Raw genomic sequence first — 25,949 nt, 5'->3', positions numbered from 1 at the left:
TCTAATTTAGTCAGTCACCACTACTAAATTAGCCAAGAGATAAAAATCTATCTCAAAACATCCACAAAATGAAAAATACAGAATGCAAAGCTCAAAATGCTTAAATAGGCCTACAACGTCAAAATAGTTGTATGTACACACAAAACATGCAGGACTGTTGGCTTCTAGACAGCTGCAGGCAAAACTTTTTCTTGCTCAACACACTGGTACTCTAGTCAAACTGTAACCCAAAAACAGCAAATTTCTGTTCTTTTTTGTAGCGTGAATAATTAAAAACGACTCACCGTTGAAACAGGCTGTTGTCCTCTTCAGGATGAATCTTGTTTTTTCCTTATTTCACGTACAAGTGGGTGGACAACACCAACTGAAGAATGCTATTGAAATTGTTTTCTTAATTCCAAATGGAGACACCGTTGACCGAGTAGATTCCAGTGTAGTTAAGAGCAGGTAAAACTTGAGGCTGGCTTGCGAAAGAATAGTTCTTTATTCTGGATGTAACAACAGAGCTCTGGTAACCCTGTTGTACGCACAGCACAGCACAGTGTTGCAAGGTGAAGCCAAGGTAATGAACTGAAAGCAAAAATCTGGGAAACTCCTGGCTAATTATAATACCAGAATATACATTCATGTCTGGGGTCAAATTGGAGGGGGGGAAGCGGGTAGTGATATAGCCTTATTCAATTAAGATGTCTCTTGTGGGGGGACAATTAGTTAGGTATACCATTTGCTATTGTAAGGTGACAACATTCTGTCTGCTTACAATAAACGTCCTGTCCCGCAGTTTCTGCAGTATTAAACAAAGACATACAGAAAACCACTAAAATCTAACAGATGAAAAACACTCTTTAATAATAGGCCTACTATAAATAAATAAACCGCTAATGAAGTTACCTTTGACCATCGCATTTATTGCTAAAAGTAATTGGCTGAGCAATGGAGGTTAATATGTTCTATGTTTTGTCCAAATTATGTAGCTATGTCTATCGTTGTTGCATTTGAAGAAAACTGGAATATTTCATTCGTCCTCCTTTTCAATCGTCCCGGTTGTACTTTGAGAGATCCTAGTGATGTGGCACATAATTTAGTTCCTCATCAGTTCTCATGAAAGCCTGCCTTCTGCCTGTTTAACAATAGCACAGTCACAACCCTGATACATGAAGCTTTTGTCAGGTGTCCCTCTGCTTATTTGCAAATGGCTGCCTTGACAGTATACCGGTTTACACTGTCAGTCTTGTGGATGATTCTTACTAGTCTATGTGGAGCCAAGGTAATAAAAGACCCGGGAGATTGCTTAGAGGTATAGTATCATGTCTCGTTCAGATGGAATAAATAGTGCCTAATTCTGTCTCAATGTTTATACATAAACTTTAAAAACTCTCTCTTGTTTTCAGGTCATCCCCAGTCTCCAATACTCATGCTTCAGGAGAAACCTGAGCTACATACCAACCAGTATCCCTCCCTCCACACAACATTTGGACTTCAGTTTTAATTACCTCACAACACTGCAGAGACACATGTTCCCGAGATTGCCATTTTTACAACATCTTGATCTCACAAGGTAAAAGAAGAGCTTTGTTTTACTTAAAGATGCCCTGCCACACATATTTCATTACTTTGTGGTAATGTCTGAAGTTCTACCATGGACTCTGTAACATTCTTTGTTGAAAACAAGTTACCTTGTTTCAAGCCATTCTAGCGTGGTATAGAGCATCACAGTCCCGCCCCTCCTCCGAGAGAGCTTAGTTTCCGGAAGTAAATTTCCCATTCATTTCTCCCATTGACGTTTTGGAAAAATCCGTATCTAAAGAGTTTTAGAGCATGTCTTAGGCTAATCAGCTACGGCGTAACTCATAAGCATACAACATATCATTTCGAGTGAAAAAACAAATAGAAAGTCCAAAAAAAGTCAAAGGTACAAGACTGTGTACATATTTTAATTTCCGAGCGAAGGAACTACTCATCCCATAAACCACCGGGCCTCACTGAAAAATATATAAGCAGCACGAACCAGCGCGAAACCATTCATTTCCAACCAGCGACAGCAGCGAACCCTCTCCTCCAAACAATGATTGTTATATAGTTAATAGCAGTTATTTCAGGAGTAATCGTGTCAATAATAGTGTTTTGGTATTGAATGTTATATTTACCATCGTGTATTTTATATCGTGTGTGTGAAAGCGGTTAACGTTAACGTTAGCAACATTGTGCAGTGCTTCGTATCTGACTGCCATCCTGATGCATGGACCGGTGCATGGTCTGCTCTTGGACCACCATATTCAGTTTATTAACTTGAATTATTACACAAAATGTTAATTAAATGTACGAAGAAGTATTTCTAGGTTAATGATTGATATAGCTCGTACAGTATGAAGGCTACAGTAGCCTAGCTAATGTTAACTAGCATTACCAACCTCCCTGCAAAACTCACCACACAACTTCGTAGGTTTGATAGGTCTTGTTCCTCATGCTGGCCCATACAAAACCCACAAGCTGACCCTCGACACACAACAGTCAATAATGTGACCCGATTTAAAGTGGTTTTAACCCCTTTGGACACTCTTGATTTCGTCCTTGAAACTGAAATATTCACGGGCCGGGAGCATGGACGGTTTGCTAACCATTTTACTGCAGTGTCTACCTGGTGGTAGCATCCAGCTTTGCTATCAGCTAGCTAGCTAGTTCAAAAGTTTAAGTTCTTAATGGGGATATACAGGGCTTTTTATGCCTCGTCTAAGTTGATGTTTCATATAAACAACAATTCATGTTCATAGAAACAACAAGGTCACTAAAACATAATATATTTCATACCTGTGTTGCAGCATGTAGGCTAATGTTAGCAGCATTATAATGACATTCTAATGTCTGAAAGGCTAATGATTAGCTAGCCTACCTGAAAAGTTAAGTGTTCAAACTAGCATTTACAGTGTTCTATTTGATGGTGTATTGGCCCTGACTAAGTTCGTGTGATATATAAACCACAATCCTTGTTGATACAAGTACCAATGTTCGTCTAGAAAGTTTTTATTCACACTAAGATTTTCGCCATAGGCAGTAAAAGACTCCGCCATCTTGTCAATAATTTTCGCTGATTCAGGTTTCAAACTATGACTGAACGGCCTTTCCACCAATCAGAGGCATCACTGTGGGATTGTGGGATTGTTCAGGATTGTGGGTAATGAAGTACTTATCCAAGACATCGCGAATAAAAGACATTTATCTCAAAACGAGGTTAGTGCCCCGTGAACTTTTGGCGTCTATATGAGCATACACAATCGCTTAGTACAGCCGTAGCTGGTTTTGAGTCTACCATGTGCAGTTAAGTTTTTATGGCTTATACCCAAATTGTCAATGGAGAAATTGCATTGAATTCTTACTTCCGGAAACTCCTGTGGGCGGGACGGTGATGCTCTATTTAAAGCCTGCACGAAGACTCAGCTTAATTTGCGCCAGTTCTCATTAATATTCTGCTTGACTCTGCTTGACTCTGATTGGCTAACAGCTAGTAGGTTTCGTCCATTACATGACAACTAATTTTAACTTCATGGCATGAACTTAGCTTGGCTAGCGAGTGCTAGCATTGTCTAAATGTGCATAAATAAAACCTGCTAGGCTAGCGAGTGCATTAAACATGTATAACATTAGACTTTCTAGCGCTGACAGTTTTAGTTACAGACTGCACTGGTCGTAGACTGCAGCGATGGTAGCTGTTATCAACTAATTTTAGCTTCATGGCATGAACTTTGCTTGGCTAGCGAGTGCTAGCATTGTCTAAATGTGCATAAATAAAACCTGTTACGCTAGCGAGTTCATTAAACCTGTATAATATAGCACTTCCTTGAGTTGACAATAACGTTTTACTTACGGGCACTGGTCGTAGACTACTGCGATGGTAGCCTACTGCTCCAGGCTTCAACAGCAACCTTTTTGCGAAGCCTGTAGCATTGTTCCAAAAAATAAACTGAAGCCTTTTGATCCTCAAGTCTGGGTTCTTGGGCAAAATGCATTGTTGAAGTTCTATTCGTGCATAGCGCACAAGTCCGTTGGCATTCAGCCATCCTTGCATAGGCCTACTAAAACTGTCATAGAGCTGAACGAATTTTGTGGGCACGGTCTCAACTGGGCGAACTCATGAATAGTAATGAACTCATCAATTCCACGTCAATCTGAAGAGCTTTTGCAATTGGCCTAATTTCTCTGCTTATTTCTTTTCAGTGGCTAGAGCTGACAGAGAAGGTAGCTGTTTGTTTTCACATTCACGACATAGCACAAACACATAACACCTAACATGATAAAAAAAATGTTTTGTGTGGCAGGGCACCTTTAATTCCTTAGGCAGAATTATACTGATGCAGAAATATACACATTGACAATGCGGATTTATGCACACTGTGAACCCAATTATGTGTTTTCATGGTTTAAAATGGTGGTTTAAATTATTGTTTTCTGCTTTTCTTTTGGACAGATGTCACATACAAAACATTGACAATGAGGCCTTCTTTAATGTAAGGAATTTGTCTGTTTTGGTTCTCACTGGAAATCCACTCAAATATTTTGGAAGAAGCAGCATTAATGTTTTGGAAAAAATTCACAAGCTTGTTCTAGTAGAAATCGGTCTGCTTTCACTGGATAGTCTGAATTTACAGAATTTAACAAGCCTAAAGGAGTTGAAACTTGGAACAAACAGAATATTATGTGTGGCCCTTCCAACGTATAGTGTCACTTTCAAAGGTTTCACTTTACTGGACCTTCATGGAAACAACATATCTGTTATCAGAGCTGATGACACCTCTGTTTTGCGTCAGATGGGTAGCAATGTAACTTTGATATTGTCCAGAAACCCTATATCCTTCATAGAAACAGGAGCATTTGCAGGCCTTTATCTTAAAGAGATCAATCTCTTTGACACCTTCATCTCGTCCACAGTTGTTAGAGATATTACTGGAGGTCTCAGTGGTTTAAACGTGATAAGATTGAAAATTGGAAATTTCGAGGAAAGCACCTGGAAAGAAACAGTAGGCCTACCTCTAGATTACATTTGTGTCATATACTTTCAAGAGATATATTTACATCAATCTAATCCTTCTCACCTACCAAGTCACATTCTTCGTTGCATGGCTAATTGTTCAAAAATCTATCTGAGTCGAGTTGTATTAGAAACTTGGGAACATTTTCATTTTCAAAACCTCAAAGAAATGATTGTGGCCAATGGAAAAATGTTCACCCTACCAGGACTCCAACTCTCTCACCAACACAGCTTAAGAAGACTAGTCATCAATAACAATTATCGCCTTTTATTATTTCAAAAATTAGTTGATTTACCCAGTCTTGAGTACCTTGATCTAAGTAGGAATGTACTGACCATAGATTGTTGTGATTTAGAATTTGTTGGCACTCCTAATCTCCGGTATCTAAACCTGAGTGTGAATTCAGCAGTAACAATTAGAATATTTGGACTTTTAAATCATCCAACTCTTGAAGTATTGGATATCCATAACACAAAAGTAATATTTGAAAATGACTGCAGTGATACTATGGAAAATCTTAGGTATTTGAAATATATGGACCTATCCTATTCACAAATTACATTTAATACCAAACTTTTTCATGGCTTAAGCAGTCTGAAAGAATTGAAAATGGCTGGCAACAGCTTTGCAAAAGGCATCTTTAGCCAATTATTTTTAAATCTCACAACTTTGGAGGTCCTGGACCTTTCAAATTGTGCCATTGAAAACATACCCTTAAATTCTTTCCATGATCTACATCATTTAAAACATTTGATTTTTAGTGGGAACAAATTGATCACAATGGACTTTCTCACAGGTCCTAGTTTATCGAAACTAAAGTTTTTGCATGCAGATAATAACCACATAGCTGGCATCTCTCCAAGTGTTCTTCAGAATATCCCTGCGGATCTTTCGGTATTTGATTTGTCCTTCAATCCCATAGAATGTTCCTGTACTCAGACTGAATTTATTTCCTGGATTATTAATCATCAGTCAGTTCTAAAAGATCCTCAACTAATGTCGTGCAAATCCTCATCCATGAACTCCAGAGTGATTAACTTTGACCCCACACACTGTGTTCACAGAAACAGAGTGATAATAACTGTGTCCATATTAGCAGCTGTAACTGTATTCCTATTGTCTGCATTGTTGTATAAGTACCAGTTCTATATACATTACTGCTTCATATTGCTAAGAGGCTACAGAATGTCTAGAGAACAAGAATGCTCTTATGATGCCTTTGTGATCTACTCTCGCAACGATGAAACCTGGGTGTTGGATGAGCTTGTGGAAAACCTTGAGAAAGGACATCCTCCAGTTCAGCTTTGCCTGCATGAGCGAGATTTCCAAGCAGGAAAGTCGATTACCTCCAATATAGTGGATGAAGGCATCATGGGTAGCCGGAAAGTCATTGTGGTGGTGTCTCAGCATTTCCTAGACAGCTCCTGGTGTCAGTTTGAGTTTGAACTGGCACAATCCTGGCTTGTGTTGAGGCGAAATGCCAGCATCATCATCATCATTCTGGAAGATGTGGAAGATAAGAAAATAAAGAGACTGTTTGGACTTTATAAGTATCTGAAAAAGAACACCTACCTCAAGTGGAAGGCGAATGCACTAAGCAATACGCGGTTCTGGGCACGTCTCAGAAAAGCCATTATTGCTAAGAACTGAAATTTGTACTAACTTTGACTTACAAATGCTTGAGTCATAGTAATCTTGCCAAACTAACTTACATAGATTAGACAGGTTGAGACTTGTTGATCTAAGGGTGTGTTTGTTTGTTTTGATCTCTTTTTGATTTTCATTGATAACTCATTCAAGAGACTTCCATACATCTAAAGCCACCTCTTATCTAAAATGATGCATGTTTTCACTGTTTGTTTTTTTGCCATGATTATTTTTAAGACTGAAATGAAAATGTTACCCTGATGCCTTATTTGTGATGGGGAGAGGTTGGGGTAGGATAGTAAAGACTCAGTCCTTTTGAAAAAGTGCATACAGTATAAAACACTCTATGATTAGATTAGATTAGATTAGATTCAACTTCATTGTCATTGGGCAGAGTACAAGTACAACCCCAAATCAGAAAAAGTTGGGACATTGTGTAAAATGCAAAAACATAAAAATAAAAATTTGCATTTGCAAATCTATAAATCTCGAAAACCCATATTTAACTGCTAACAGGACGTAGACAACATAAAAAATTAGGAAAATTATCATGGATGTTCATTTTAAATTTGATGGTAGCAACATGTTTCAAAAAAAGTTGGGACAGGGGTATATTTACCACTGTCTGGCGTCACTTCTTCATTTAACACAATTCTGTAAATGCACCTAACCCCTCACTGCTCCCCGAGTGCCGCTGTAGCAAGCAGCTCACTGCTCTGGGTTAGTGTATGCTTCACCTCACTGTGTCTTCACTGTGTGCTGAGTGCTGATGATATCCACATGTCCCAACTACCAACCTGGTCTAGCGCCACCAGCTGACCAAACAGGATATGTGCCAGACATTGACAACACCTTGGTTAATTGGTTGGAAACTTTCAAAAATACTGGATATTATTATTATGATATTTACATGCCTAAATAATAAACCAACTGGCAATAGAAGTTTTTTTATTATTATTATTTATTTTGGATATTGATATCAGATTCATTAGATTAATTCATTTTAGGTGCATGTCAACTGTTATCTGCATTGCACTGCATATCACAAAATATATACATGTAAATGAATTACTTGGAAGCATATCATTGTACCCTACATATTTGTGGTGTAGCGCCACCTATTGACTACCATCAGTGTAAAACGTCAAACCCAACAAAAGGTGAGTAAGTGCTTCCAATGTATAAAACATGCAAAAACAAATAGCACATACATCAGACATTTGCGTTTGACAAACGCACCACATGTCGGTGTATTGTTGGACTCCGAAATGTCACGGGTCGCGGTACGCAGGTGCATCTGGCCCGCCATTTCCACTTGCGCCTATATTTGCAAATTAATTGGGTTTCGCAGCAAAGTCAATGGTTTGTAGCCTGGTCCTACCAGACTCTCGTACATTTCATAATGTACAGAGAGTCTGGCCACTTTCCATTGCCAAGTGTTAACTTCCTTGAAGGCAAGTACTCTGTTGAAGTTTAAAACTATTGGATCTGCCATAACCAATCGCTAACGTTTGGTCGTGATGTATGTCTGGCTCAAACTAGCGCACAACCTCAACGTCACCATTCTCAGCCACTCCCTCTGTTAACTGATTGGATCTGCAGATTTTTGCAGGAGAAAACCCGCAAATATACCGCAGACCCAGACGACGTACTGAAGGGAAATGCAAATTGAGTGGAAGTACATAGGAGGGCGGAGCCAGGCTAAATGGTTTGTGTCTAGACCACAGATCCCACTGAGTGAGTCAGTGCTAACTCGCCTCATTACTGTGAACCTCCTGAGATGGAGCTCTGCTGAAGGTCATGGTGCAACACCACAAAAATATATAATTAAATAAATCTAATGAATTAACATGGATGAAAAGATCTATTTTATTTCATATACACAGGAGAGGTGTTAAATTTCTAGTGCTATAGGTAGGGGATTTCCCAGAACGACCAATCAACAACCAAGCCTATTCACCATCAAAAACAGAGAGTGGATTACAGCATCAGACAGCTCCCAACAAACAGTACCTTGTTGCAACTTTAGACACATGTTATTCTGTATGTGGTTTGGCCCACTGCACGAAAGGAAGTTTGACATTAAGGAAGATTGACGTCATGTGTAAACCTCTCACATATCTTTGCTTGAAATGAAACACATCCTAAAGGAAGTTATACAGTTGTAAGTATTAATGTCACAGCGGAAAAGCATCTAAATGGAAAAGAGTTCTCAAAATAGCTTATGCCGTCTGACTTATGTTCTGTTTTCTGATAGTTTACAAAACATGTTATGTGCAGGCTGGTACTGTTTGCAAAATGTTCCCCTAAGTATAAAGTTAATTTGAATGAGTTAATAAACTAGATGTACCGCATAGTGGTACAAAATATGACCGCCGCTCAGTCCTGTACATCCTCTCGGAGAAAATAAATTACTTGTCAATTTGTCTCCATCTCCTACTCCATCCCCTACTCTTGCAACTTGTATGTGTGTGAGTGTGTGCGTGCCTGTGTGTGTGTGTTTGTATGTGTGGATGTGTGTGTTTGTGTGTGCATGCGTGTGTGTTTGTGTGTGTGGATGTGTATGTGCATCCGTGTGTGTGTGTGTGTGTGTATGTCAATTTGTCTTCATCTCCTATAGAGCCTAACCGATATGGGATTTTGAAGGCTGATACCGATTTCGATATTTGAGTTTTTCAAAAACTGATAACCGATATATCGGCCAATGTAAAAATGTTCTCCCATAACATCGAGTTTCCTAATGAAACTCTTCATATACAGTAATTTATTTGTTTTAAGAAATAAAAGTGTATAGAATAGAAAGAATAGTAAGAATAAAATAGGTCTTTGTTCTGTGATAACCACATTGCCACAAATTAACCTACATTGTGAGCAGTTTATGGTTAATGACTCTCCCTTTATCCAAGCAAAACATTTTACAAGTATGATCAGTTACTTTACTTTACTTTTAGCCTTTATAGCCTAAACCATGCTCTTCCTTACTTGAAACACCTTTCTTGAAATGCAAGAAATTGAAGACCGAAACTAGGGTGTAGTAGTGGGTGTTTGGGAATGAATGTTATCTCAGATGCTTACATTTTTTTCTTGTAGACTTTTTGTGGTCCTAATGCAACATTTTGCAAAGCACTGACAGGGCCACCAAGGACTCTGAGCGAGTCAACAGCAGAAAAACCTAGCAAGCAGAAATGTCCCAGCCCGGTGTTTAGGATGCATCATAGACAAGTATCTTCAAGTTCCATGTATATCTTCCTCAGCAAACCATCACATTATCTCCTCCTGTCTATGTATTTCCTCCACTACCATTTTCCTCTTTTCTCCTGCAGAAGCCTTGCTCCACAAGGGTTTACTAACGTCCACCCCTAGACCCCCGTGCCCATGCTGCACATGGCCCATTATATCCCTATGCCTCAATGCGGATTGAGCTTGCTTAACTGCCGGTTCTGGGTTCCACTTCCTCCCTGCATTAACTGTGGGTGCAACTCTCCTCACCACTGGGTCCTTGGACTGACTGAGTAAGAGTAATTTCCAATCTAGCCTTAGCGTACTTAAATTCCTCTGTCAGACTTACTTATGTGGTCGGATTCAGAGAAGGTAGTTTACTTCATTGAACTTACTGTTCCTTGGGAAGACAGAGTGGAAAAGGCCAATGAGCTGAAGAGAGCGAAATACACCGAAATAGCAGAGGAGGCAGCCAAGCGAGGTTGGAGTGCACGATTAAGGCCTATTGAAATTGGCGCACAAGGGTTTGTGGCCAGACCTGCTATTGGCTTGCTGTCTTAATTGGGCATTTGTGGACAAAGTCTAAGGCAGGTGGTTAGTAACATGTCCTTGGCAGCAGAACGAGCAAGCGAATGGTTGTGGGTAAGGAGAAGTTACCCTTCCTGGGGTGCAAGCTACTGTAAGGTAAGCTAACTGGCTCATTTGTTTTGTGTTTGTGACGGACCATGCTTAGGTCGATAGTGGTTGGTTAGGGTTTTTAGGGTTATGGTTCAGTCCACATCAACGGGACGGACCAACCTAACCAACCTAGACCATAAGAGTATTTGGATATTTTATTGTGGTAATATGGTGGCAACATGGGGCGTAAGCTAAGGTAAGGGAAGGTAAGCGGTGAGCGGCCCAATGCAAACGTCATTTCTGTGCTCTCAATCATGATTGTTACAGTTGTGATAACAGTTTTATTCACCACAAGATTATTTTTCACCCCTCAGTTCCTGTATTTACGCTCTGGATTCCTGAATCTGCGCTCAATTTCATTATTTATGCACTCACAAAATTAAGACAGCTAACTCACGCCATAGAATAAGTCAGTAAACACTGGTCGTAGTGTTATCCAGTTGCGTGCAGTGATATTTTTAAATGCATGCTTGGTGCCGCCCCTCGAATTGGGCACTTTTCATAGTCAGACCCTAAATCTTTCTAGATTTGGATTGGTCTGGATTTATAGGCTAGCCAAACAAATCCATGAATGATTAAGAAACATCAGAACACCCCTTTTGAACAATGCGCCCAACTTTTGATCACAAAATTATGCTGTTTAATTAGCGAATGTGGACTTTAACACTGCGTCGCTGACCAGTTTTTCCGATTGTTAAATTAGAGCCCAATATGGTCCATTTAACATTATGCTCCATTTCCCCAATGTAAGCAGGGATGAACTGATAATGGAACATAACCAATCATAAAACTATATTTGATATGGACAGATTTCATCCATCCACAACAAAGAATAGAAAATAAAAAACGGATAAAATGTTGGAGCTAAATTGGCTGACGAAATTATATTGAAAAATTGTTAACATTCAATAACCATCAAACTCAAGGTACTTTTTTGTTCCTTTGTTTGAGAGACCCTCGTGAGGTGGCATGTGGTTTACATGTAGTTCCTCATCAGTTCTCATGAAAGCCTGCCTTCTGTTTGTTTAACAATAGCAGAGACACAACCCTGATACATGAAGCTTTTGTCAGGTGTCCCTCTGTTCATTTGTAATGGCCGCCTTGACAGTATACCGGTTTGCACTGTTGGACTTCATTATTCTGTGTACAGCCAAGATAATAAAAGACCCGGGAGATTGCTTAGAGGTATAGTAACATGTCTTATTCAGATGGTATAAATAGTGCCTAATTCTGTCTCACTGTATATGCATTGACTTTAAAAACTCACTCTTGTTTTCAGGTCATCCCAGTCTCCAATACTCATGCTTCAGGAGAAACCTGAGCTACATACCAACCAGTATCCCTCCCTCCACACAACATTTGGACTTCAGTTTTAATTACCTCACAACACTGCAGAGACACATGTTCCCGAGATTACCATTTCTACAACATCTTGATCTCACAAGGTAAAAGGAGGGTTTTTCTCTTTTTTTATTTCTTATGATTATCTAAACTGACACTGTAAGCACAATGACAAGAGTATGTGACACTGTCCTGTGCTTTTGTATTGACAGACCATGTTCAGAAATGATGCACACTGTGAACCCAATTATGTGTTTTCATGGTTTAAAATGGTGTTTTAAATTATTTTTGCTTTTCTTTTGGACAGATGTCACATCCAAAACATTGACAATGAGGCCTTCTTTAATGTAAGGAATTTGTCTGTTTTGATCCTCACTGGAAATCCACTCAAATATTTTGGAAAAAACAGCATTAATGTTTTGGAAAAAATACACAAGCTTGTTCTAGTAGACATTGGTCTGCTCTCCTTAGACAGTCTGAATTTACAGAGTTTAACAAGCCTAAAAGAATTAAAAGTTGGAACAAACAGATTATTTTCTTTAGCCCTTCCATCTTATGCTGTTAGTTTCAAGGACTTCACATTACTGGACCTTCATAAAAACAACATATCTACAATCAGAACTGTTGACACTTCTGTTTTGCGTCAGATGAGTAGCAATTTAACTTTAATATTGTCCAGAAACCCAATATCCTTCATAGAAACTGGAGCATTTAATGGCCTTTATCTGGGAGAGATCAATCTACTTGACACAATCTCATCCACAACTGCAAGAGAAGCTCTTGGAGGTCTTAGTGGATTGAAAGTGAAGAAGTTGAAAATAGGACATTTCCTGGCAATGGGAAAGATCCAAATGAATTCAGATTCCCTGACCAGCCTTTGTTTCATAAAGTTCCAAGAGATATATTTTTGTCAATCCTTTTTTTTTTAACTATGCAGTCACATCGTCCTTTGCATGATTAATTCTACAAAAATCTCTCTGAGATATGTTGGAATAAATACCTGGGAACATTCTTATTTTCCAAACCTCAAAGAGATTGTTGTGGTTGAAGGTCATATGGGCTCACTACCGAATCTTCTACTGTCTCATCAACACAAATTAAAGAAATTGGTCATCAATGACAATCAATATTTATCAATATTGAAAAGCTTTGCTGATTTGCCTAGTCTAGAATACATTGATCTGAGTCATAATAATTTGATAATGTCTTGCTGTAATGCTGAATTTATTGGTGTTCCTAAACTCCGGTATCTAAATCTGAGTGAAAATGCAAGGGTAACAATTAGAAGCTTGGGACTTTTTAATTATTCATCTCTAGAAATATTGGATCTTCATGGAACAGAAGTTGAAGTTGCAGATAATTGGGTTATTATGCACAACATTAGGAATTTAACATTTTTTGACCTTTCCTACACACAATTTACCTTTGACAGTAATGCTATTTTTTATGGCCTGTGCAGTCTGAAAGAACTGAAAATGGCTGGCAACAGCATTGAAAAAGACATTTTTGGCAAATTATTTTCAAATCTCTCAACTTTGGAGGTACTGGACATTTCAAATTGTGGCCTTAAAGACATACCCTTCACTTCTTTCCAAGATTTACATAATTTGAGACACCTAACCCTAAGTGGAAACAAACTGACCACAGTGGACTTTCTCACCTGTCCCTGTCTGTCTAAACTAACCTCCATTCATGTAGACAATAACCACATAGCCAGCATCTCTTTAAACGTTCTTCAGAATCTCCCTGCAAATCTTTTAGTAGTTGATTTGTCCTTCAATCCCATAGAATGCTCCTGTACTCAGACTGAATTTATTTCCTGGATAATTAATCATCAGTCAGTTCTAAAAGATCCTCAACTAATGTCATGCAAATTCTCACCCATAAACTCCAGAGTGATTAACTTTGACCCCACACACTGTGTTCACACGAACAGAGTGATAATAATTGCATCCTTATTTGCGGCTGTAATTGTACTCCTATTTTCTGCATTGTTGTATAAGTACCAGTTCCATATACATTACTGCTTCATATTGCTAAGAGGCTACAGAATGTCTAGACAACAAGAATGCTCTTATGATGCCTTTGTAATCTACTCAAGCAAGGATGAAGCCTGGGTGTTGGATGAGCTTGTGGAAAACCTTGAGAAAGGACATCCTCCAATTCAGCTTTGCCTGCATGAGCGAGATTTCCAAGCAGGAAAGTCGATTACCTCCAATATAGTGGATGAAGGCATCATGGGTAGCCGGAAAGTCATTGTGGTGGTGTCTCAGCACTTCCTAGACAGCTCCTGGTGTCAGTTTGAGTTTGAACTGGCACAATCCTGGCTTGTGTTCGGGCGAAATGCCAGCATCATCATCATAATTCTGGAAGATGTGGAAGATAAGAAAATAAAGAGACTGTTTGGACTTCATAAGTATCTGAAAAAGAACACCTACCTCAAGTGGAAGGGGAATGCTCTAAGCAATATCCGGTTCTGGGCTCGTCTCAGAAAAGCCATTATTGCTAGGAACTGAAATTTGTTCTAACTTTTACACATGCTAGACATATTAATCTTGCCGAACTATAGAACTTACATAGTTCAGAGAGAGGTTGATGATAGGTGTGGATCTAAGGGTGTGATTGTGTTGATCTCTTTTTGAACTGATTAATACCTCATTCAAAAGACTTCCATAAATCTGCAAAAACCACCTGCCATCTAAAATGATGCTTTTTTTTCACTGTTTGTTTTTGCCATGATTATTTGCAAGACTGAAAGGGACATTTTACACTGATGCCTTATTTGTCGTGAAAAGAGGTTGAGGTAGACTAGTAATGGGTCAGTCCTTTTGAAATGTAGACATAGAACAGTATAATTCAGTACAATATAAAATGCAAGACTCTATGTAAATTCCTGCTACTGACTGATTTCTGTTACTGCCCAGGCTTATACATATCCACACTGTTAACAGTTTCCTCAGCCATATAGCATGGAGTAGAGTTCCCTCTTTCAGTGGCATGTCCCCTGATACTGTAGCTGTAGACGCTGAGGAAATAGCGTGACCTGACCATACTGCAGAAGCATAACATACGACACAAATACAAACTCCAAATAACTTAAACCTTGAAGAGGATGTAAAAGAACTTCATACTCAACTCCATACGCAACAAACATACTGAAGGTTTATTTGTTTGAAGTATCATCTTTTTTTCTTAGAGTGTTGAGATGTTCTACGAAAGCCTACCCTTTTTCATCTTTTGAATCATTCCTCTTGTTTGCATGAAAATTCTTTATACGAGATTTGGAATAATGGAAAGATCAATTACAACTGAAATCAGACAAAGGTCAACTCATATAGGCTTGCCTTTAAAAATGCTCTTTCCATCTTTGCCACAAGATTTAATGCTTTTGGTAATTGACCAACGGCAAATGCTGTCGTTTAGCAGACAAAGTCAATAGATCTCACTAAGATATCAGAATAAATGCTCAATCGGCTTGCCATACACCTCAGCACTGTGAACCTCATTAGATGGAGCTCAGATGAAGGTCCTGTTAGTGCAACACCAAAACACGTAGATAAAGTATTATCTAGACAGAATTAAAGGTTGTAGCAGCGATTTCAGGCCCAAAAAAGGCCCAAACATAAATTATCACATTCATCTAATCTTTCCTAAAAATCTGCTAGCTGCCTGCCCCATAAGCAGGCCTTCAAAAAAACGCATCTCTGTAGGCAGCCTAGGCTCTGAGATCTGTACACGAAAACAATTGCTACCAACAAGTGTTGGCAACCACTCAAAGGCAAAAATAAAGTGTTCCAACCAATAACCGACGAGATGCGCGTTTAGGAGAGTTTCAATTGCACGGGAGGGAGGGGGGAGGGAGTAGCGAGCTAGCTCTCTGTTTTGTTTGAACATCAACAGAAGTGACAGTACCCTGCCATCGCTGATACAACCGTTAACATGGATGAATAGATTTAAAACAGAGAGTTCCCAATAAACATCAGCGTGAAATTGTGATCGATCATAGACAAGTTTCGATAAGTGTTGTTTGTTCCCTGTTCTAGTCTGTACTAGAGGAAGTTTGACTTCAAGGAAGATTGACGTCACATGGGGGTGAGGTCACAGAGGATGGGGGTGTGTGTGCCAGCTTTAGACTTCCAGTAGTCCACAATGAGCTCTTTGGTCTTTTTGGTGTTGAGAGCCAGGTTGTTGTCGGTGCACCACGTTGTTAGGTGTTCGACCCCATCCTTGTAGGCCATCTCATCGTTGTTGCTGATGAGACCATTCACCGTTGTGTCGTCTGCAAACTTTACAATGGTGTTAGAGCCATGTGCAGTTGTAGGTGAAGAGGGAGTAAAGGGTGAGGGTTGAGGAGGTGTGGTTATCAAAGACTGCAGTCTGTTGGTTAGGAAGTCCAGAACCCAGTTACAAAGGGAGGTAATGATGCCCAGATCAGTTTGGAGGGGATGATGGTGTTGAAAGCTGAACTGAAGTCAATGAACAGAATGGAGTTGTTTTTGTCGAGATGGTAAAGCGTTTCTGAGTAATCTGACTCTGAAATTGCAGCACATTTCTACATGGTCTGCAACTTTGGACTTAAATTCTAACGTAATAGCACCCCAAAAATAATGAATTTGCATTCCATACCTAAAAATTAAACGTTGGTCAAAGCATGCACAGATCAGCTTTGCCTTGGGCTACATGACATCTGAACATGCAAGCACAAGTTTATTCAGGTCACAAATGCAGAGGAGAATGAGGCACATTCTTCATCCAATGGTTTAGTGAGAAGAATTAAGCAAACCATAATGAATAACATATTTACGCACGCTATTGTAATAGAGTGAAGTAAGGTGATGTTCAATGAAGTTTTCACAAACTGATTGACTTTCAGAGAGCTGTTGAAATGTGACTTCATTAAATGAGTTGATAATTTAGGAATGACAGAAAATTAGAAATTGCAGTAAAATAGTCACAGTTTCTTCATGGCAAGTCTGAGAAGTTCCAAAGTGGCACATTCTTTTTGTTTCTGATTGGTTCTCAAGAAATCCTCCATTCTGCTTGATAACTGAAGGGTTTTATGTTGTCAGTGCTCAATGGCAGTGCTCTTATGGTAGTAGACTGTTACTTACTGGTGATGCATTTATAGCTTAATTTGTACTTACAATATAATATATCTGGGTTTACCATTTCCCCTGTTAGCAAGGATAGCTAGTCTAATTAATAAACATGAACTGATGATGAAACATAATCACTCATAAAACTATATTTAATCTGGACAGTCTTGATACAGCCACAAGAGATCTCACCGAAATAAAAGTAAAAAACGGATAACAACTTGAAGTTAATATATTGAAAATTGTTTAACATTAAATCATTGCTCATCAGCTACATTGGATGGTTTTATTACAGTAAATGTTTCAAGAAAAAAAATCAAAGAATGATGAGAAGTAGCCAACACAGAGAACAATGTTGCTTTGCTTTGGAAGTAGACTACCAATCACAGTCAGAGTGGAAGTAGTATAACAGAGTACTTTGGTTCCTGCGTTTGAGAGATTTCAGTGAAGTGACACATAATTTAGTTCCTCATCAGTTCTCATGAAAGCCTGCCTTCTGCCTGTTTAACAATAGCACGGACACAACCCTGATACATGAAGCTTTTGTCAGGTGTCCCTCTGCTTATTTGCAAATGGCTGCCTTGACAGTATACCGGTTTACACTGTCAGTCTTGTGGATGATTCTTACGTCTTAAGTCTAATGTGCAGTCAAGATAATAAAACACCTAGGAGATTGCTTAGAGATATAGTAACGTCTGGTAACATGCACGTCCCTGGTAATATGTTTATTATCAGCTGCACAACCCTAGTTCAACTTAAACATAGCACTTATCAAATGCTACAGAAAAGGAAGGGCGGAGAGTGAGGGCAGTGTGTAATTTCTCAGAAATAATGACGCATCTGCACTTTTTTCAACTGTTTGGCTAAACAGCCCAAATATATAACTTAAAAAAAGTTAATTAGCAACTAAACAAATATAGATAAAGATGTCATCAACCACACAAGCCACATGAGCCCCAATGCTCTTGTCAGTGGCTGGAGATGTGTTGCATTTGCAGCTGTAGCCTTTCACACTCTTTTGCAGGGTTAGTGTGCAGAGTTTGTGGCAGAATCTGCTGTGCCGAGTGTGGCACGCTACTTCTCAGCATTTTCTAAAACTGTTCACATTTGCATTTGGATATACTCTAAAAAGTACACTGTTGACAAACAATTCCAAATTCAATTCAGTGCTAGTTACATTTTGTCATCTTTGTGGAAACTTTAACTAGAACTGTATATTGTTTTGTGTGGCGTGCCCATTTGGAAAATGTCTGTAGAATATATATCCACTGTAGGCCTATATGTTTTGTAACGACCCTGTCAGGTCTCCTGTTGCCCCGCCTACTTTTATGCCTGTGCTTTCTCTCTCTTTGTGGCAGGTGATTGAGGCCCGGGTGTGCATACAGTACGCTCCAGAATTATTGGCACCTCTAAAGCTAAAGTTGACTTAAAAAACGGTATAAAAAATAATCTGTTGGTGATTTATTGCAATCTCACAATGAAAAAAACCTTGAAGGGAAGCAAATTTATTTTGAGAAAAAGGAAAATCTCATAAAGAAATAAATATTTTTTAACAAAAACATGTTGCTCACAATTATTGACACCCCTGAAAAATATTTTATACAAAACCTAACAGAAGCATTTTCCTATCTAGTTTCAATGTATTTAAGTTAATCAGAGTGTCTGTGAACTTTCAGAAGTAGTTCATGACTTTTTTTTCACTATGGTATGAAAATAAAGTCACACAGAGGGTAAATCCTCTAGTCATCGGAAAGACAAGATAATACATTAAACTTAAATAAAAAGAAAGTGTGTTGACATTTGTATGTCAGAGAATGTCTATGAAAACTAGATACTTTGTTGAAAATGCCTATATTTACAGTTAAAACAATGATTAAAAGGTTCTAATCATCTGGAAATGTGAGAAACATGCTTGGACAAAGACCCATGGTTATCTTGCCCCCACGTACAGTATAGAACCACTGTTGGAGAGTTACAGACAAATGTATCATCTTGGGGTCACCAAGTCCCCAAAAAAATCTTCAAAAGTGACCTCACTGCTAATTATTTAGAGGGCATGCCAGGTAAAAGCCTGTCCAGTCATTTAATTATCAATGTAAACAGCAGGAGTTACTGAATGGTACAGTGACTTTGTCCGGAGGTGTGGTCTATTGTTAGATAAAAGACTTTAGGTGTGTTTGGCATACATAGAAGAATGACAATACTGAAAAGAACCCCATGCCTAATGAGAATTATGGTGGAGGGGCTGTGCTATTGTGGGGCTGCTTTTATTCCCAAAAGGCTTTGGGAACCTAATTAAGGTGCATGGTATCATGAACACCAAGAAAAACCTAAACATTTTCAAAGGAAATCTGCAATCTCTGCCAAGACACTAAAGGTTGGTCATGATTAGATCATTCATCAGGTCAATGAACCAAAACAAACGTCCAGATCAAAACAAATATGGTTTGCTGAACACAAAATCAAGCTTCGGACATTGCCATCTCAGTCCCCTGATCTAAACTCCATAGAAAAACAGTGGGGTGAGTCAAAGAGGAAAATGCACAAGTTTGGACCTAGGAATCTGGACGACCTGGGAAGATTTTGTAAAGACGAACGGTCTTAAATCCCTTGCTTTGTATTCTCCAACCTTTATGGGGTGTCATAGGAGCATATTACAAGCTGTTTATTGGCCAAGGGAGGCTTAAGAAGGTATTACAAGCAGAGGTGCCAATAATAGTGAGCGATGTGTTTTTGTTAAAAATATTTATTTCTTTATGAGATTTTCCTTTTTTTCTAAATAAATTTGCTTCCCTTCAAGGTTAGATTTTTCCTATTGTTTTTCATTGTGAGATTACAATAAATCACCAAAAGATTATTTTCATACCGTTTTTAGTCAACTTTAGCAGAGGTGCCAATAATTCTGAAGTGTACTGTAGGTGTGCAAAATGGATAAAAAACCTGCTCTGCCCATGCGCGGGGTTCTCCCCATAAATAGAAAGCTAGATACTGCATTGGGGAATGTATGTAAATAGCGCCGCCATCTTGGTGGGGGCAACAATCACTGGAGGCCAATGTATCTCTGATTGGAAATCAGACAGGTGTCTCTCTGCTGGCAAGTGTTGCCCATAGACAGTAAGGTGTTTGCCCCGAGCAATATGGCGGCATTCACAAATGCCACAGAACTCAGAGGACAATGCGGTATCTAGCTTTCTAATGTCTATGGTTCTCCCTTCCTCTCACCTTTTGGCTTTTGATTTCTGTTATGCCTGACACCCCTAGACACGGATTTGCATTACACTTTTATTTGAGCTTTCACCATACTGACTTTCTTGATTATACTCTTTAATAAATTACTTGTTCCTCCCACTCTATGTCTCATGCTTGAGCCGGCATGTTACAGTTTACTGTATATGTCCACTTTTATCATACATGCAATAACAGCATGTTAACACATACTTCATATACTTTAAAAATGTTTAAATACGGGCCTGGCCGTGACGCAACTGGCTGGGGCACCTGCACCGTACGCCGGCGACCCGGGTTCGATTCCCGCCCTGTGGTCCCTTTCGGATCCCTCCCGACTCTCTCCCACTCACTTCCTCTCATTCTCCACTATCCTCTCGCATTAAAACCCAAAAAATATACAAAAAAAAAATGTTTAAGCTGACTTTCTATGTTTACTGTAATACGTTATGTGGCCGTATCAATACTGCATCAGTATTTTTGTGACCTATAAAACCGTTAAGACATACAGAGAGAGAAGCTTGTTCTGGGTGCAGGCTGGCTTTTTGTGTGACACTATTTTCAGTTTTGGTCTCAAGTTCTGTTTAATGCATGCTGTACGACCCTTTCAAAGTATGTTGTCATATCCTTTCACTCTAAAAAATGCTGGGTTATTTCTGCACCCAATTACTGGGCTGTGGCAGTTTGACCATTTAGTGGGTTATGTTAGCCCATGCTGGGTTATTTTCCATAACCCAGCCACAGGGTTGGTGGTTTGGAACTCAATCTCCAACAGATACATGGTATTCTACCCACTGTCTGGGTCACTTAACTACCAGTAGCCTAAGTAATGGGTTAACTCACTGAGCATTTTAAGGTCATCATCTCAAGACAGAGAAAAATAAAAATGTCATGCACATTAAGTCACCTTTCTTTTGTATAGGCCTACTGAAAATTGTGAACTGAACAAATTCTTTGAGAGTTAAATACCATTCTAAGGAATGAGCATGTGTGTGCAGTGTCTAGTTGTAAAGAAATAGTTTTGGCTTTGTCTAGCTTTCATTTGGTGAATTTTGCTGATAAAAAGACACTTTCAACAAGTTGTTGACTGTTTGTGTGGGTACCTGATCTGCATGGGTTACCAGATCTGCATGATACGTCATAATAGATGATGTGTCGCCACCTCATTCGTCCAAAGTCGAGAGTAGAATTCGGCTGGGTTAGATGCGTAGCTGACAAGCGATGCCTGAGGTTAAAGTTTTAATATTTAAAGTGGACCCTTTCACAGCAACAGTGGTGTGATTGGCTGGTTTGTGTGATGTCACCTACGGCTGCAAACAACGCTGTCTGATTAACCCTGCTGTAATCGAGGGAAAATAAGCTAACTTTAGGTTATACTTTGATCTATTTTTATGTTTCTTAAGTGTAACGCTATTGCATTGCTGTTTGACAGTTGTGAAATCAACCGTAAACTAGCTCATATTTGCGAGTTATTTAGCTAATGCTATTGTATTGCTGTTTGACAGTAGTGAAATCAACCGTAAACTAGCTCATATGCTAGTGCAGGGGTCGGGAACCTGTGGCTCTTTTGGGAACTGCATCTGGCTCTCGGACAAACCTGCCATTTGTTTACTCAATAAGTCATGAATAAATTTGGTACTGTATTAAATTAAAAATGGACCTACTGAAATCAAAATGTTAAAATAGTGTTCGAAATATAATATATGTTCATGTAGTTTAATCCATTCCATGTCTGTTCTCTACCGCTGAGGTTCACGGTTTCGTCGATGTAGCCTGCTACAGATATGAAAAAGGCGTTTTTTTATTGGACAATGCTGTGCCGAGATAACATTCCATCCGCTGATGCTTTACTTAAAAATTCAGCTAGCTAACGGTTGTATCAGAGAATGTCTAATAGACGGGCTCTGGTTGTATCCAAAACAAAGAAAATGTGTTTCCCTTTAATTTTTATGTGTGCGCTTGCTGTAGGGTAGATAAGGAAAATGTCCAAAAGGAAACGTCAGTGACCACAGCTTGCGAGCGCGACCACAAGTGCCTGAAATGGGGAAGTTTCCATAACGCGAATTGAACTGCCCGTATATATCGCACACTGCAACGTTCGGTTCCACTTGCATATGAGAAATCTTTCTCACATATGAAAAATATAAAGACAAACCTGCGCTCACGTTTAAGGGCAATTCCGCGCAAAACTGTCACATCTGTAACGCCAACACAATTAGTTGGCATTATGGATATATGACAGTTTTGCGTGGAGTTGCCCTTAAATGATGACAGCCTCAATTCTTGCATGAAACTTCACCTCACTGAATATGAGCCAGCCATGCAGACTCCAAGGCCATCACCAAATCTAATCTCTGGTACAGTAGGCCTAATGTTCAATTTCGCCAAATGACTTGTCATGTCATGAAAATTGAGTGTTGTGTTGTTGACTATGATGTTACTTTGCATACCAAAAGAACACTGGGAAAATAGGGGGTGGTGTTTAGCCTACATGGGAAGCCTAAGGCCTTTAGTTCTGTCATTCCACTTTACATTTCAAGTTACTTGCACATTACTTTTAAAACTAGTAGAAAATGTATTAAAAAATCCTCTGTTGAATGAAAGTTAATGTACGTTAAATATCTAAACTTTTTCTTGTAACCGTCTTTATGTGGCTCTTCTGAGATTAAAAAAAAAAAAATTGGTAAAAGTGGCTCTCCAGGCAAAAAAGGTTCCCGACCCCTGTGCTAGTGGAACATCATAACGAAGTAACTGCAGCAGAAGTTTATTCTTCCTGCCGCTCTCAGAGTAGCACTTGCATTGTCAAAAGCAATCCTCAGCCAAAAGCTATATTTTCTGAAAGACGACTCTTGGATATCACCTTGAATTTTTGTCATGGGAAACAGCAGATCACCACCCTCCAGCAAACAACAACTCTCCACCGATCAAGGTAAGTGTCATTGAAGTACTTGAATTTACCATAACAATTGCTTGATAACATTTTGAAGTTACACAACTGTCACTTCCCCTCATGAAAACAACGTTAATCAGTCCTTTGGTCTTTAACATAAAGTAATGTTACCCTAGCATATTTCAGGAGAAGAAATGTAAGTCTAACAGTGGCTAACAGTCTGCGCGTAACGTACATTTATGAATGGGTTTCCAACTCTCGGTCAGAGTGATGGCCATTTTATGTTCTGTGTGTTTTGCAACTTATTAGTTGTAGTCTCCCTCTGTTTGCAGACATTGTGTTGTGAGGACTGCTGCCCTGAGCACGCTGAGTGCATTGTCGAATATTCAAATGTGTGCCACTTCCATATGGAAGAAGTTCCCAGCCTGCAAAAGAGTTCACTCACCAGGTAGACACACACACACATACGGGGCCGGTTCTGGAAGGGTAGCAACGTGAGCAACTGCACTGGGCCCAGTCTGGAGGGAGACCCAGAACATTTTTTAAAAATTCAAAATGACACCTTATGCGTGATGTCGCTCCCCGACCCAGAATAGTGTACTGTAGGACCGGCCCTGCACACATACACATAAACACAAAAAATGCACAAGTAGAATCACATATAGCTTTATGTGTACATTGTGTCTGTAACTGTTTAGTTTATCGCCTCTTTTCATGTGTCTGTTTGATTGTGTAGTGGGCTCCATCAACCGTCCATGGCAAAGTCGGTCTGTCCTGATGGCACTATCTATGATGGCTAATACCGACAGGACCCCCGTCATGGCCCCCTCAGACCTGTGGCCATCTTTGCCTCGGAGATGAAGACAGTGTCCCAGGCATTCGTGATTTTGGTCGGAAAAGCTCTGGAAGAGTAGTCTCCTCCATGCTATTGATGTTTGTTTTAAGTCTTGTTTTTGATGTTAATTTCCCCCACCCATGTTCTTCTATTTGAGTTGCTCCAAATGTGCCATCTTAGCCTGGCGGGCCATCCTATATCATTGACATGTATAGTCTGGCATCGAATCATTCACCTCGCTTAATCCAAGGGGCGGGCAGAGAATTGTCTTTCAAACTGCCTAGGCATGCAATAGGCCAGCGCTACGACCATATCCGTATCCGGTCGGCAAAACGGCAAATACATCCTTCTTCGAAAGGAATGACTTAAGTGCATTGTGCTTATCTACTTTCAAAGAAAAGCACAAGTCCAACTCCTCCAAAGTTGACGCCAACGCCGATTCAAACAACCGCTCTTCGTTTGCCATAGCCACCTTCCTTGTTGTTCACCGTCGCAGGATGTCGTTATCCTGTTAAGCCCGCCTTAAGACTCTCTAACGAAATAGAGCGCTGTGATTGGCCGTCATCCACGGTGTTAAGCCAATAGAAATTCCTATGGTTCGATACTAGACGTACAAGCTGAGCAAATTAATTTGCCGCCGCTAGGGTGCGTCTAGATTTCTAGGCTAGTGCCATCTATGAATTGGGTACAAAAGCCCCAACTCCCTTCATAGTATTTGTCATGGCCACTTTGGAGGCTGAAAAGGTTTCTTTTTTGCGTGTTATATAAGAAAGCGACTGGGAGATGATAGCAATAATTTTAGTTGTGTTTCAAGACTAGTTTTAGCCATGTGGCCCCTCTTGGCATTAAAACAAAGACACCCTCCCCTCCCCCAATGAAATGCTAATGTACTGGTTCCATGGGCTATCAGATCCACAAGACAAAGGCTGTTACCTTGCTATACTGAATCCATGTGTCATGAAATGTAAATATATTCATGTTTGGTATCATTGTAATAGTCTCAGTATAAGGATTGTATTGATTTAATTGTAAGAATGTTTGGAACGTTCTATAAGTGATATTTCTGATGTATAGGATATCTCTCCTCATGCTATTCAGATAAGACTGGGTAGGTGTGAGTAGGTGTGTCTGATGCCAAGTGGAGAACCAACCACGTGGGATTGTTTTGCCGCCAATTTCTTCCTTTGTTTAACCCATACAAAAGTGACTAACTTGCATTGTAAGACTAAGACTAACGAGAACTAGATAGAGAACTGAAGAAGAGAGAGAGAGGTTGATCCACAGAGGCCATGGCCTACAGAGACCATAGACCATTTTCTTACCCTCTCTGCTTGTAACAGAATAAACCTGATTCCTGAGTGTTCCTGAAGTTTGCCAGTCTAAGTTAATATTAAGTAATTATTCACCACAATTACTTTCATGGAGGTTCCAACCGTGAGATTAAAATTTTGGATTTAATTGGATTCAAATTTTGCTAAGATCTTCATCATCCTGGTTGACAGCACTCTTAAGGTGAGCATTTGTGTTTTCTGGTGGTGAGATTCTGGTAAGTAAGTCCCATAGTCATCCTAATGAGGATTGACAGTTGACCTCTTGGAGGATATTGGGCTCCCACTCTGGAAGCCATATTGGGCGTTAGAGCACTCTGCTCTGTAAATGGCCATACGTACTGACGAGTGGTCTCAGTGAGATCTAGTTGGGCTTCTCTGAAGCCATATTTTGGGCGTTAGAGCAGTCATGCTCTGTAAATGGCCATAGTACTGACAAGTATACAAGTGGTCTCAGTGAGATCTAGTTTTGGGTAGTTGGAGAAAAGGGCCACTCTCCTGTAAATGCTACTATATTGGGGAATGCTTGCCTAGGGTCTCTCACCTGAAACAATAGGATAAGAATGTGTTGCTGGTCATAATGGATGTATGAAAAGGATCTTTAGATTACAAATTTATATATATATATATATATACATATATATATATATATATATATTTTTTAAA

General features: G+C 39.5%; 2 protein-coding genes and 1 pseudogene across 2 annotated transcripts; all 3 read left to right on the top strand.

The window, feature by feature from the left end:
• Positions 1–1,187: 1,187 nt before the first annotated feature.
• Positions 1,188–5,259, top strand: LOC143124772 (toll-like receptor 4). Its single transcript, XM_076286478.1, has 4 exons — positions 1,188–1,267; positions 1,392–1,558; positions 4,463–5,012; positions 5,230–5,259. Exons 1-4 carry the CDS (start codon positions 1,193–1,195, stop codon positions 5,257–5,259), a joined length of 822 nt encoding a protein of 273 aa, XP_076142593.1. The 5' UTR covers positions 1,188–1,192.
• Positions 5,260–5,454: 195 nt separating this feature from the next.
• LOC143124771 (toll-like receptor 4) lies at positions 5,455–6,674 on the top strand. Its single transcript, XM_076286476.1, has one exon. The coding sequence runs from the start codon at positions 5,532–5,534 to the stop codon at positions 6,672–6,674; it is 1,143 nt and encodes a 380-aa protein (XP_076142591.1). The 5' UTR covers positions 5,455–5,531.
• A 4,073-nt stretch (positions 6,675–10,747) lies between these two features.
• On the top strand, positions 10,748–14,608 carry LOC143124770 (toll-like receptor 4; annotated as a pseudogene).
• Positions 14,609–25,949: the final 11,341 nt, after the last annotated feature.

The sequence above is a fragment of the Alosa pseudoharengus genome, unplaced genomic scaffold (genome assembly GCF_046254945.1).
Source record: "Alosa pseudoharengus isolate Yale_2024_CS ecotype anadromous, Long Island Sound unplaced genomic scaffold, YU_APseudo_1.1 YU_APseudo_1.1_scf_15, whole genome shotgun sequence".
Classification (NCBI taxonomy): Eukaryota; Metazoa; Chordata; class Actinopteri; order Clupeiformes; family Clupeidae; genus Alosa; species Alosa pseudoharengus.
The sequence above is the reverse complement of the archived record's forward strand: the minus strand, read 5'-3'. Positions and strand labels throughout refer to the sequence as shown.